Source organism: Pseudopipra pipra, chromosome 2, assembly GCF_036250125.1.
Source record: "Pseudopipra pipra isolate bDixPip1 chromosome 2, bDixPip1.hap1, whole genome shotgun sequence".
NCBI lineage: Eukaryota > Metazoa > Chordata > Aves > Passeriformes > Pipridae > Pseudopipra > Pseudopipra pipra.
This window is the reverse complement of record NC_087550.1, coordinates 22,221,923-22,235,031: the sequence shown is the minus strand read 5'-3', so window position 1 is coordinate 22,235,031 and position 13,109 is coordinate 22,221,923. Positions and strand designations below refer to the sequence as shown.

General features: G+C 42.3%; 1 protein-coding gene across 1 annotated transcript; it reads left to right on the top strand.

The window, feature by feature from the left end:
• Positions 1-2,605: 2,605 nt before the first annotated feature.
• Positions 2,606-11,808, top strand: CCDC181 (coiled-coil domain containing 181). The gene is given in 7 exon segments (XM_064644332.1): positions 2,606-2,726; positions 5,818-5,978; positions 6,499-7,476; positions 9,421-9,567; positions 10,214-10,368; positions 10,948-11,056; positions 11,058-11,808. Coding segments are annotated over 6 exon segments (1,581 nt in total). The 5' UTR covers positions 2,606-2,726; positions 5,818-5,840; the 3' UTR covers positions 11,112-11,808.
• The last annotated feature ends 1,301 nt before the right edge of the window (positions 11,809-13,109 follow it).

The following is a 13,109-nucleotide window of genomic DNA, read 5'->3' as shown; positions in this document are numbered from 1 at the left end:
CAGTATAATTCCTGGACTAAAGCTAAAGAGGGGGTTTAGTTCCTGGGATCACTGTTACATTGAGACGTGCTGGGCTTGTTCTGTCCAAAAAGCAAGAATAGTAAGAGCTGCCAAAGGCTGCTGTTTCGGGAGCAGCACCCACTGCTGTCCCTCTGGGCTAGCACTGGCTGTGAGAGCCCACCAGGGCATGGCAGGGCTACATTCAACCCTGCTGTGGCTGTGTGCATGTGTGACACAGCTGGCTGCTCTGGCGGTGCTCTCAGGGAAAGGGAAGGGCTCCGTATGGAAGGGGTTGCATTTTCTTCTCTGTTGGTGTGATTGCAGCCAAGTACTGGGAAAGAAAGAGGGAATTTGGCTATGGAACTGGGAGCTCTGGACCCTGTTCCCAGTGGCTTCTAATAGTGTCACCTGTTTCCTACATAACATACAAAGGTGGTAAGGTGCTTGTTCACCATTACTCTGGAGGTGTTATGCAGCCTTTCTCTGTGAAATGTACTCTCTCTGCATGAAACAGTGTTCCCTGAACAGTGTCTGATGCATTAGTGACATGGAAAAGATCAGCCAACATGTCGGGGCTGGTCCTTGGAGCCCTGCACTGCTTAGCTGCTGTTTTCATAGCATTTTTCATAACCATTCTCTGTAGCTTCCTCACAGATGGGAACATCTGAAAACCTACATTTAATGACATGTGGGTTAATGAATGCATGCATGAATTTAGGTTGACCTCATATCATTAAGTTATCATTACCAAGCATCACAGCTTGATATTCAGACAATGGGGTCTAATCCTTGTCTTAATCATGCTGATTTGTTATTAGTCAAATAAAGCATCTCTTGTGAATAAAAGCGTTAGCACTGGCTTTTAAGCTGAAGGATAGTCTTATGAAAAAAGCAGAGTGGAAAGCTTTGGTATTGTGCCAAGTTCTCTGAATTTTAGTGTGCTATAAATTTGTCAATGACACCTATCTATAAAATGTGGAAAATCAGAAACTCAGCATATTGTCTGCAAGGGTGGGATAACTGCATGCCCTAGATGAGGTCAGTGGTTGAAGTTATTCCAGGTATAGAAAGAACCATTGCCAAGCAAGAGCCATACCCAAGTGTTATCTCCAGTAAATATTAGGGAGTCCTTCCAGCCCACTGGAAACAAAACCCGTTTCTCTTTCTCGCTATATGGTGTAGGATAAGCAGAAATCCTGAGGTAGTGGAGTCCAGCTTCCTCCCATGGCATGTGGCCTATGATGACAGATGTCTTCAGAGATCTCCTGAACCCCACCTTGAAGGGGTTTAGCTTTTCTATCCCATGTGACTGAGTGAAAGGGTAACTCTACTCAAGTTACTCTGAGAGTTATCAAAGCCCTGGCTTTGTGGCTGTTTTCTGCATGTATTTTCTTCCATTAACATTAACCCTTTAGTACAGCAGGGATCCTGCCCTCTGAGGTCTGTGGCCTTGTAGACTGTCATCCTTCACTTTGCTGTGCCAGTGTACTCATTTCCAACTGGGAGCCATGGCTGTGTGAAGGAGAGTGTGGTAGGCACCATGTCAGTACTGCCAATGAGGACAACTCCCTCCCTCCACCCCCGGGGGGGTCATGCTGCCATAGCCCAGGGCCACGTTCTGGCAGGAGGGCTGAGGAGGGTCATCCCCCAAAATATGGTGCTGGGAAGCATCTTGTGATGCTGCATGAACGTTGGTCACCCTGGAGAGCTGCCAGCAGCTGCTTCCCCTTGCAGGGAGCCCTTCGTGTGCTCCATGGTGAGTCTGATGGTCACAGAGCTTGTTGGGGACCTGCTGACCACAGGGATGTGGCATCCAATACCCGTGGGGGCTGTTCAGTCCCCCCCAGAGGAGGCTGTGATGTGCCACCTCCCCCTCAGCTCTACTGAGGAGCCTGACACCTCTGCCAGCTCCCTGGCCCTGAAGGTAAATTGGGGTGGGGTTTTTTGTGTGTTTTTTTGTTTGTTTGTTTTTTTTTTTTTTTTTTTTTTCCCAGACGGGAATTAATTCAGGATGTTTTCCTGATTTTCTTTGTTTCTTTTTTTCTCCCCGTTTCCAAGTTCTAGGAGCAAAGTGTGGTTAACACAGAGAGGTGTTTCTCTGGAGAGTCACTGCTTGTCTGTCATTAGTGGGGAGGCACTGGAACAGCTTGCCCACGAAATTGTGGATGTCCCATCCACGGAACCACTCGAGGCCAGGATAGGGCTCTGAGAAAACTGGTCTAGTTGAAGGTGTCCTGCCCATGGCAGAGGGGTTGGAACTAGATGATCTTTAAGGTCCCCTTCCAACCCAAACCATTCTGTGATTCTATAATTCCGTGATTAACAAAAGCCCGAATTCTGACGCTGCTGGCTCTTGCGCTGATCCGATTGCTCATCATGAATAATACAACACAGAAACTGAGGCTCTTCCCTGGCAAGTGCATTATTTAACAGCATCCAAGGGCTTTCATCTGGACAGGGAGAGCCGCCGGCCACTCTCCTGGGGAGGGGGGGATGTCCCCCGGCGCCCCTCAGTGTTCTGCTTCCCGTCAATTCCCAGGCGTTAAATGGAATTGTGTCACACGGAAGGGGGGGGACAAGGAGGGGGGTCGTGGCGCGGAGCCCCGTCTCCATGGCAACGGGGCGGCGGCTCCTCTCCAGCGCCGTGCCCGGCGGCGGCGGGAGCGGAGCGGGAGGAGGCGTTTGTCCCTCGGGAGCCGCCGTGCGGTGACCGGCGCCGCAGGGAGGTGAGGGGGGGTGGCCCCGCTGCTGCCACGGCAACGCCGCGGGCGGGCGGCGGCGCCTCCTGTGCCCCGGGCCGGGCAGCGGCGGGACCCGGCGGGACACGGGCAGCGGGCGGGGCGGCGCGTCCGAGCGGAGCAGGGGGTGCTGGTGAGGAGCTTCCACACCGCAACAGCGCTGGGCTCGGGTTTGCGGGTCTGTGTGCCTGTAGGTGTGTGTGTGTGTATGGTTTAGCGCGAAGGGACAAAGCAACAGAAATCCATCGCTGTATCCCGCCTTTTGCTGTGGCCGTGCCTGAGTGTAAGCACGTAGAGGTGTCACTAAGCTGTGCGGAACAGTCCCCCCACAGACACACCCCGGTTAGAACAGAAGCAGGTAGAAATGAAGGTCTGAGGTTTTCTGAATACTTTTGGTCCCTCTTAAAGCTGAATCACTTTAGTTCATGAGACCCTAAATAGAATAGCAGCTGAATCCGGATTTTCTGGTGTCATCAGCATAAGAAAGACATGTTGGAGCAAGTCCAGAGGCGTCCAGAAAGTTGATCAGGAGACTGAAGCACCTCTGCTACAAAGACAGGCTGAGAAAGTTGGGCGTGTTCAGCCTGGAGAAGAGAAGGATGTGTGGAGACCTCATAGCACCTTCCAGTATCTGAAGGGGGCCTACAGGGATGCTGGGGAGGGACTCTTCATCAGGAACTGTGGTGACAGGACAAAGAGCAATGCGTACAAATTGAAAGAGGAGAAATTTAGGATAGAGGAAATTCTTTACTGTGAGGATGGTGAGGCTGGAACAGGTTCCCCAGGGAGGTTGTGGATGTCCCATCCCTGGAAGCGTTCAAGGCCAGGTTGGATGTGGCTTTGAGCAACCTGGTCTAGTGGGAGATGTCCCAGCCCATGGCACAGGGGGTTGGAACAAAGTGATCTTTATGGTCCCTTCCAATCCTTAACTTCTGTGATTCTATGAAACAAGGACGTAGAAGTGGAAATTCGCTCTTCAGCCATGACTACTTTATCTTACAATAGAAGAAGTTGATTTTTATGCTGGTCCCCATTATTATACTCTAACTAAATGAATTGAACAGTTTTCAGTGTTTGTGTTGAGTGCCACAGGCTAATGTGAATGTGTTTTGTTAAAGGCACAGTTCAGCTGTGCAGGTTTTTTGTCCGCTTACCATAATTATGAAGTCATAGAGAAATAGTTCTTTTGTGCTCAGTATGTACGAGAGCAAAGTAACCTCTGTTAAGAACCCAGGTACATGTCACCCAAACCAACGATATTTGTGATGGAAAGAGCATTTTCCAGCAAAAATCATTACATGTCATATGAGGTGGTGCAGGAAAATGATCGAAATAGACATGGCGTGGAAAGCCAAGGCAACAGTCTGAAAGAGCTCTAAAAATTTAAATTCTGAGAAATCTAGCGTGAACGAGTGACTCTGGTGGCAAGTGATAGCTTAAAAGAAGTGAAAAAGAAAAAACTACCAGATTTTCTTGAACAACATATGGATCGAAGAAAAGAAAGACCTTTTAAAAGTTTCTGTACAAGTTTGCAGCAAAAAATGCCCAGCTCTGTTACCACTTTTTTCTCTTAGACAAATCTTGACTAAATTTTCAAGTCTAAAAGAGCAACAGTCTTCCTTGGATGAAAGGGTTTTTACAAAATGCATTGCAAAATGCATAGACAGATTGGAAACTCCAGGTGCAGCCCTTTTTGATTCTGTGGTTCTATGATTCTGTGATTCTTGTCTGGAAGGGCAGGATGGTCATAAGGCAAGAGCTGATCCAGAGCCAGAGCTAACTCTTACACCCATATTGCGTTGTCATAAGCTAATGCTCATATCATAGAATCATAGAATGTTAAGGGTTGGAAGGAGCTTTAAAGATCATCGAGTTCCAAACCCCCTGCCATGGGCAGGGACACCTCCCACTAGACCAGGTTGCTTAAGTTCCCATCCACCCTGGCCTTGAACACTGCTGGTGTTGGGGCATCCACAACCTCCCTGGGCAACCTGTTCCAGTGTCTCACCACCCTCACAGTGAAGAATTTCTTCCTAATATCTGTCCTAAATTTCTCCTCTTTCAATTTGTACCCCTTACTCCTTGTCCTGTCAAAACAATCATGATCTTTAGTATGTTGTAAATGGCATGGATTTGTCCTACTAGAGAGACACTCAGAAGTGGCACCTTCCAGCCATAGCAGAGGGTACAAAGAGGACACGAACGTTCAAATAATCAAGAGGGTTTTTTCCATGTTGCCTTTGTAAACAGTAATAAACAAATTAGGGAGGGAATTATGAGTGGTTAAAGCTGTCAAAGGAGCAGGATCAGCTCTCTAGGCTGGTGAGTGTCTCCACATCTTTTGTGTCTTTAGATGGAGACAGATGCCTCCTACTGAGTGAGCTGAGCCGAGGGGTAGCAGGCAGCCTGGAGCACCAAGCACCAGCTTTTACGCAGTCCTTCAGGAGCTGATGGCATCTGTGTGCTAGCAGTCCCAAGATTGTTTAAAAGACTCAGTCCTTATAGTAGCTCACCTTCAGTTTTGTCATGAGTATGACGATATCCAGCCTGACTAATAGCTTAATGAGTATTTCGCTTTGTTACCCTACTCAGAAATTCAAACCAAAACTGAATATTTTTCTCAGCAGTCTCAGGTGGTATCTGTGTAACTTTAGTTGCCCCCATTACTAGTGGAGGGGATGTGGTTTGAAAGCTGCTGTAAATGCTCAGGCACTCTAGCAGGAGGTTTCTGTCAGGAGTCCAGTCAATGAATGTCTTATTTTAATATGTCGTTATGAGAAGCTTTTTGGTAATTTGATCTAATGTAAGCTGTGGCTCACATGGTTCTTCTGGGACTTGTAAGTCACCTCGATTTGCTTTAACTCAAATCTTCTCCTAGTAGCAGGAGCTGGAAAGGCCAAAATCATTCACATTTATAAACCATCAGTGATCCTTAGTCCTGAGGTGCTGTGGCACTGTCTAACGTGGTTGTATCGATACTGCTCACAAATTTGATGTGAGTGCCAGAGGAGATACCAATGTTCTATATTTGTGTGCCACTGGAGTTTTAAAACATTTTATTCTCTCCCTTTTTTTGTAGTACTACTCTAACACATCACCAAAATGAGTGAAAAGGAAGATCAAGGAGATCCAGCAGATATCAGCGATTTAACAGAAAATGTAGAATATGAGGATGATTTTGAAAAAGACCTGGAATGGCTAACCAATGAAGAAGAAAAAGAAAACCTTGTTGAAAGAAAGGTATTTGTTACATTAAATGCAACTTGTCTTATAAAGAAGACAAAATTGAGTAGTATTTGGAATCATAAACACAAAATTCAGTATCATTTGAAATGTGTAGGTACATTCACTGAACTTTGACAAGGAAGGTTATTTGGGATTGTAGTGAAAAACATTTCAGTGAACTAACTGGTTTGGTTATAATTGCCTTAAAACAGAAAATTCAGTGTTCATTGAAAATAATGTTTGTTTCAAAAGTGCTTTTGGGTTCCTTTGTGCAACACTTGTTCAGGTTTTATGCTGATTTTACCCTTGTTTTTATGCACAAACCATGGTTAGTTAAAATTTGCGCAAATGTGAAGATGGAGAAAATACAAGAGAGTTGTTAGTGCCAAGAAAAGCTGTTAGTATATACACTATTTGACAGCCTTGTGTAGAATTAGAGTAGTTAGTACTGCTGTTCTCTGTTGCTGTTTCTTTTCTCTTTCTTTGATACTGTTCTTTGTTGAGAGAAGAGACTAGTTTATTTTAATTTTTTTAGACTCCTGAAGAAAATGAAGAGGATATCGAAGAACAAATTCTTAAAGCTGCAGACAGCTTTGAGGAAGTCATTGAGGAAATTGAAGAAAATCTAGATCAGCTTTCAGAGGCAGATGTAAGTGAGACAGTGAGATACTCCATCAGTGAAGAAAGTTTGGAATCCAGGTCAGATGCTGGACAGGAGGGCTATGGGTCTGATACCAGTGGAGAAAGCTCTACCCAGGAATCCAAGCTGGAAAGCCAGGATGAACTGAGTGAGATAGCGGATGAAGAAATAAAGCGTTACATCTTAGAAAAGATTGAAGAAGCCAACAAAGAGCTGGAGAATCAGGCTCCTGTGGATCAAAACAGAGAACGGAGGTTAAAATTCAAGGATGAGTTGGTGGATCTTGAAGTTCCTCCTCTAGAAGATTCTGGAGTTTATAAAACTGACTTTGCAGGAGGAGATGATGTTTCAAGTGTGCTATCTCAGTTGCATATTTCTAATGACATGGGACAGGAAAGCACATCCCTTTCACCACGTGCTGGCATAGATGAGGACCTGACAGATGGTAAAATCCTAGTGGAAAAAGATGGGAAGTTTGAACTCTTAAGTTTATGTGATATTGAAAGCCAGGGCTTTTTGCCCCCAATAAGTGTTTCTTTTACTGATATTGAAACTCACCATGTGTCTCCAAAATCACACTACGATTCTTTTAGCACTCTCTCTCAAATAAAGGACATACCTCCAGTAAGACCAGGAGCACATTCTTTTTCTCCTAGTGAAGAAGAGTGTGTGTATTTCCCTAAGCCTCCATCTAACTCTAAGTATCGTCCAAATTCTGCTGTCAGTGCTGCAAGAGGTCTGGGAAAACAGAAGAATCAACAGAGGACTCAGTCTGCAGATGTGTCCGTGAAAAGCTCCACTTACAGTCTTTCTCCCAGACAAAAAGAATTACGGAAGCAGATAGAAAAAAGGAATGAAAGACTGAGGAAAGAGGTAAAGATATAGAGACACAGTGACCATCCTGTTCCTCTGCATCACAGAGATCATGTGCTCAGGGCATTATTCCATTTTTCCAAGATAAAAGAGTTAGCAATAGCAATAATAATAATAATTCTCTGAGATTTGTATAGAATCTTTCAAAGCTTCTTTCCCACAGAGTGGTGTAGGATCATGCCTTGCTCAGAGGAGAAATTAAGTCTTTATTTTATATGTCCTTCATAGGTAGGCTGCTTTCTGCTATACTATGCTTACTGCTTTTGCTTATTGCCTCTACCTAGGTTCTGTTACAGTCCCACTTATTCCTGGAATTTAGCACTTGGTGTCACATCTCCACAGATTACACTGCAATGCAGGAAATTTACATTAACCACAGGTTAATGGCAGGTTCACAGTTGGGTGCTCGTGAAGTATGAATTAGGCAAATATATGGGAGATTGTTCAGTCTTATAATATAAAATTTACACAGGAGAATGACTGTGAGAACCCTTTTAATTCTTTCTCAGCTCCTTACTCAGAAAAAATTTAATAGAGTCAGCCTCTGACAGCTGTAATGAGGACTTCAGAAATCTTTACGAAGGATTTAAAAAACTTAGATGTTTTTCTTCTCTTTGCATTATGATGATACAATTACAAAAACATAACTTGCTTTGTATGCTCTATAAAGAGAGCCTGAAGCATCTGCCATTTTTCTGTGCCACGATGTACTAAGTAAGCTGGCTAAAGTAGCTTCCAAGGTTGCTTTCTATCCGTGGAAATGGGTCTAGCCTGCTTTATTTGAAAAGGTTGCTGAGCCTTAGCTCAGTAATGAGGGGTATGAAGTGTGACGAGCGATTGATGTGTTTTCTTTGCACACACAAGACTAGATCTCGACACCATGCTGTGTGTATTTAAAGTAAAAGGTGGTGTGGTGGAGGCAAGGAAGGTTATTTTCATAACAGCATGTGCTAAATTTCTTCCTTTGTTGGCTGACTTACAGAAAGGTAAGGATGTGTTACCTTATTTCTTCATTCTTGAATGGAATTCTTCCATTCTGTGATGGATCTCACAGGCGTGAAACATTTCTTGACATTACTGGAATCCATCTGCTTTATTTTGGTGGGGTTTCTTTCATTCCAATAAATTACAAATTGTAAGTTTAGAGGATAATCTGGAAGTTGTGTGTAGGTAGGAGGAATGGCATATATTTGCAAGAAGAATAGATTTCTGCAAGTGTTGAAATGAGTACGGATTGTAACTTTTGTGTCAAAGAGAGTAAATCCTGGTAAAAAATGTCCTTATCAGCTTCCTGAAGCATTCATTGAAAACTTTTCTCCTCCTTGTAGATACTTCTTTTCAGCTAAAACGTGATTAATAATTAAAAGAAACTTTTTTACATTTTGAAAAAATCAGTTCATTTTGTAAAAAATGTTTCATTTTGAAAAAAGCGCAAAGCTGTTAATACTCCTTAAGTAAACATATTACAACTTCACATCCAGAAAAAAGTCCTTTTTTATAAGGTAGTGCCTGCAATCCATAGGTAGTTAAATATCCTCTAGGGTTTAGTCACCCATCAAGCCTGAGAGCTGCATTCATTTTTAAATTGCATCAATTTGAAGTGATTTTAAGCCAATCTGAGCTACTGGGCAGACTTAATTTTAAAAGTTTTCACCTGATGCTATTTAAATGTCTGAGTCGAGATGTATCATGGAAATTGAGGTAATCACAAAAAGGATTAGACTGAAAGCATCTGAATGTGTCATGAACCGCAGAAGTGCTCCAAGTTATTTCTTCCTAAAAGTAGTATCAGCTATGATGCAGTCTTTGAGTATTCCCGTTTCATTGGTATTTTAGTGTGTCTCTCATATAATTCCAGTGGCTTATTTATTGCCTGTGAAGGTCTTTGCAGATTAAGATGATTCTTTTAAAAGCTAAGTTTATTCACCTTTCATTCCACTTAAGGAAGAAGAAAGACAAAGGGAACTAGAAGAACAGAAGAGAAGAGAGAATGAGATAGTTTTTAAAGCTTGGTTACAGAAGAAGAAAGAACAACTGCAGGAAGAAAAGCGAATTCGCCGCGCAAAGCAGCTGGAAGAGTTGAGCATCAAAGTAAGATCTTCATAGGGTAAAGCTGGGATCTACAGTGCTCTTGTTAAATAGGAAAACCAAATTCTAAGCCTGTGTTCTTAGCAAAGTGTATGAAAATTTACAGCGACAGGGAATGTTCTTGTTACATTGTTTTCAGTGAAGAGCCAGATAGACTTGCATGTTTAGGGTTGTTCTGCTTGGCAGGGTGGCTTGAGTGGTGGAAGTGGCACACATGAACTTAACTATAAAATCACAGGGGATACAGTGATACTCCTGTTTATCAGGGGAATGACTTGGGTGAACCCTGCAGTGAACAAGCACCCAGAAAACTCTGGGAAGCATGTTCCTAGCCATCAGAACTTGTTGGCAAGCAGTTAACGCACGTGACCTGATCAAAAGCTGGAGATTCAGATACTGTTCTTAAGTTCCTCTGCATTGCAGTGATGGGTTTGAACAGCTAATTTCAGTATCTTTTAAACATAGCACTTTGAATGCTGGCTCATGTATATATCCCATGCCATATTAGCATATGCTCTAGTTTGCTTATTAAGTATGTTTTGTGGAGGGGAGATGCCAGCAGAGTTCAAAAAAATTATTATAATGTGATTAATATAAAGATCCTTTAATGATAAGCTATATGTATACATATGTCTTTTTTATTAACTAGGAGAGGAATAGGGATCCAGAAGCAGCCTACAATTTATGGCTTAAAAAAAAGCACCGAGAACACATGAAAGAAAGACAGATACAACTTTTGAGACGCCAAGCTGAGGAACTTGCCTTTTTTCCAAGGACAGAGGAATGCGACAGAGCTTTTAAAGAGTGAGTAGGGTCATTCCTAAGGAACCATATCTGAAACTTCTGTAGTCTATCAGCTTGATACTGTAGTTATGGTACATTTTTACTGCTGAAGTCCTTACTGTTTTGGGGGGGCTTTTTGCATGAATATGCCCTTTTAAACTTACTTACAGTCTAGCAAAAATACATCAATTCCTTAATGTTGTTAGGTCACTGTTGTGAAATTACTTGTCAGCACCTGAGCTGAAATAGCGAATTGCTTTTGCTAAAAAAGGGATCTTCTCCCTAAACCCTTTTTGCCTGCTTTGGAGCAGGCTTGGACTGATTCAGTCCATTAAATGAGTATAATGTTAATCTGCCTTAACAAAGTGGGGGAGGTAAAGATAGTGCAGAAGCAGGAGAATTGGGGTGGAAAGGCAGTGCCTCCTGTGTTTGGGTGTGGCAGCTTTTAGACCGTCTCGGCCATGATACCTAACCTTACCTTGCAGGACAGGGTGACTCCAGTTTTGGGGGGGGTTGGGGGGGCAAGCCTCCTTTGAATGGATGATGTAAAACTTTAAATTGCAACTGCCAGTACTTCTGGTCCTCTTTCTCTCTCCACAGATGGCTCAGAAGAAAGAGAGAAGAAAAACGAGCAGCAGAACTAGCTGCTAAAGAGAGAGTAAGGCAGCTTAGATTAGAAGCCAGAAGAGCAAAGCAGATGCGGAACATCCACTGTATTTAGTTTAGAGCCAAAATCCTTTCACTTCACAGACCATTACAGCTGAAAATTTGATGTAACCACAGAGTTCTTGGTGACAGTCTTCTTAATTTTTATGGCTTGAGTTTTTGCTCTTTACAGTAACTGACTTTTTGTGGTGTATTTAAAGCTTTCAATTGAGTTTAACAATTACCTTCAGTGACAATGATTTTCCTATTTATTTATTTGTAATTTTGTTGAAAAGCCTGCTTTTATACATAACTCAGGGATCTTCTTGGTTTAACCAAATCTAAATGAGTGCAAGATCTATATATGAGGGTGGCAAATACACATTCCCATCTTTTAAAGGCACTTTATACTTAACTCCACCACGAATTCCTGGATGCAGGCTGTTATGTAAGATGTTGGATTTTTGCTGGATTAATATTGCTATGTGCTGCTGCTTGTGATGAAGGCTGTACCAGGTGTTATGTTGTTGGAAAATCATGTTTCTTGTACTACTTCCTATTGATCTGCTGACCAGCTCTAGACCAGAGGACTATTTTCTTTTTAAGGTTTAAGGAAAGTGGTCATTGAAGGCTAACGTGTAGGTGAGCATGCAACAGTTTGTAAAACTTATTTCTGTGAGTCAAATTCAGTAGTTTTGTATTCCATGGAATTAAAAGGTTGTGCAATTTATGACCTTTCCTAATGTTAAGGAAGCTAGGTTCCCTGTATAGATGTCAATGTTTGCTAAATTTATTATAATAAACTACGTCACCTTACCCAGCTAAACTGTGAACTCTTGACAGAGAACATGCCAAGGTCACTCATGAAATCATAAAGTCAGTGAAAGAGGAGGAACTTTCTGTCCAGCTATACATCCAACAGATTTCATGGTCCTGGCATTGCTCTTCTATTTTTCCTCATTCAAAATGTTTTCTGGAAGTACTACAACAGACAGAAGTGTAGTAGATGCAAAGCAGATTTGCTGTTAGCATTTTTCTCTTTTTTTTTTTTTTTTTTTTTGGAGCTAGTTACAGGCATATTGAGAGAGTACTGGAGTTGGACTGGAGAGTGCTGTCTTGTATCTACCAAGCAAATCCGGGGGAAAATTCACAAAGGTGCACACACACACACACACAGAGACAATATCATCTCCCTAACTGTAGTAAGCTACAACAGAAATGCTTCTTGGTTCATTACCTCAGACCAGCAGGGTGAAGGGTTTCACAGGTCAATGTCATATAGTTCCTTTTATGGTGCATTTAAGGGGGTCAGAAATATCACTATATTAAATCCAAAATTGTAACTTGAAAGCAAGCAAAGAAAGTTTATTGTAGTTTTCATCATGCAAACCAAAGCATGATCAGCAACAGCAAGAGCTTATAACTTACTTGTCTGATCATAGTATGAGATTCAAAGGAAAACTGGGTAAAAGCAACCATTTCAGAAACCCCTCCCCTAAATTAGACAGCTACATATGGTAAATCTGGGGGTCGAACTGAGAAACTTAAATAGGCTTCTTTGGATTTAGCAGATTAGCTGCTAAAAGTTCTCTTCAAACATATGTCAAGAACTTCAAACCTACATCAAGATTATAAAACCATACAAGTAAAAAAATACTTTTTTATATAACAGTACTTGTGCAAACTTGGTGCCTATCTTCATCTTCCTGTAATACCTAGGAAGACCTTAGGCAAGGAGTGAGTACTAACATTAGGTCAAGTTTCAACACCATGTACTAAAGGAAGTACAGCAGTCTGCCTTTTCTGAGGTTCAGCTATGCAACAGCTTCACTCTAGAAGCTGAAACAGATGGAAAAGCCATTATTTCAGCTTTATGAAAACACAAGAATAATTTCCACACACACCCCAAGTTTTCTAGAATCCATTTGAAACCAGTTACTATTTATATATTTAGCTAGAGTTCATTCAAGCTCCTTCTCTTTCTTGCCAGGAGGGCTGACACTGCATATGCTCTTCCCTTAAGAGCTTACAGCTATGAAGAATCATTGCACATATTCCTTTTTATTACTAAATTTAAAAGGCTGCACATAGACTTGGGGATGGTTCATACCCTTGGC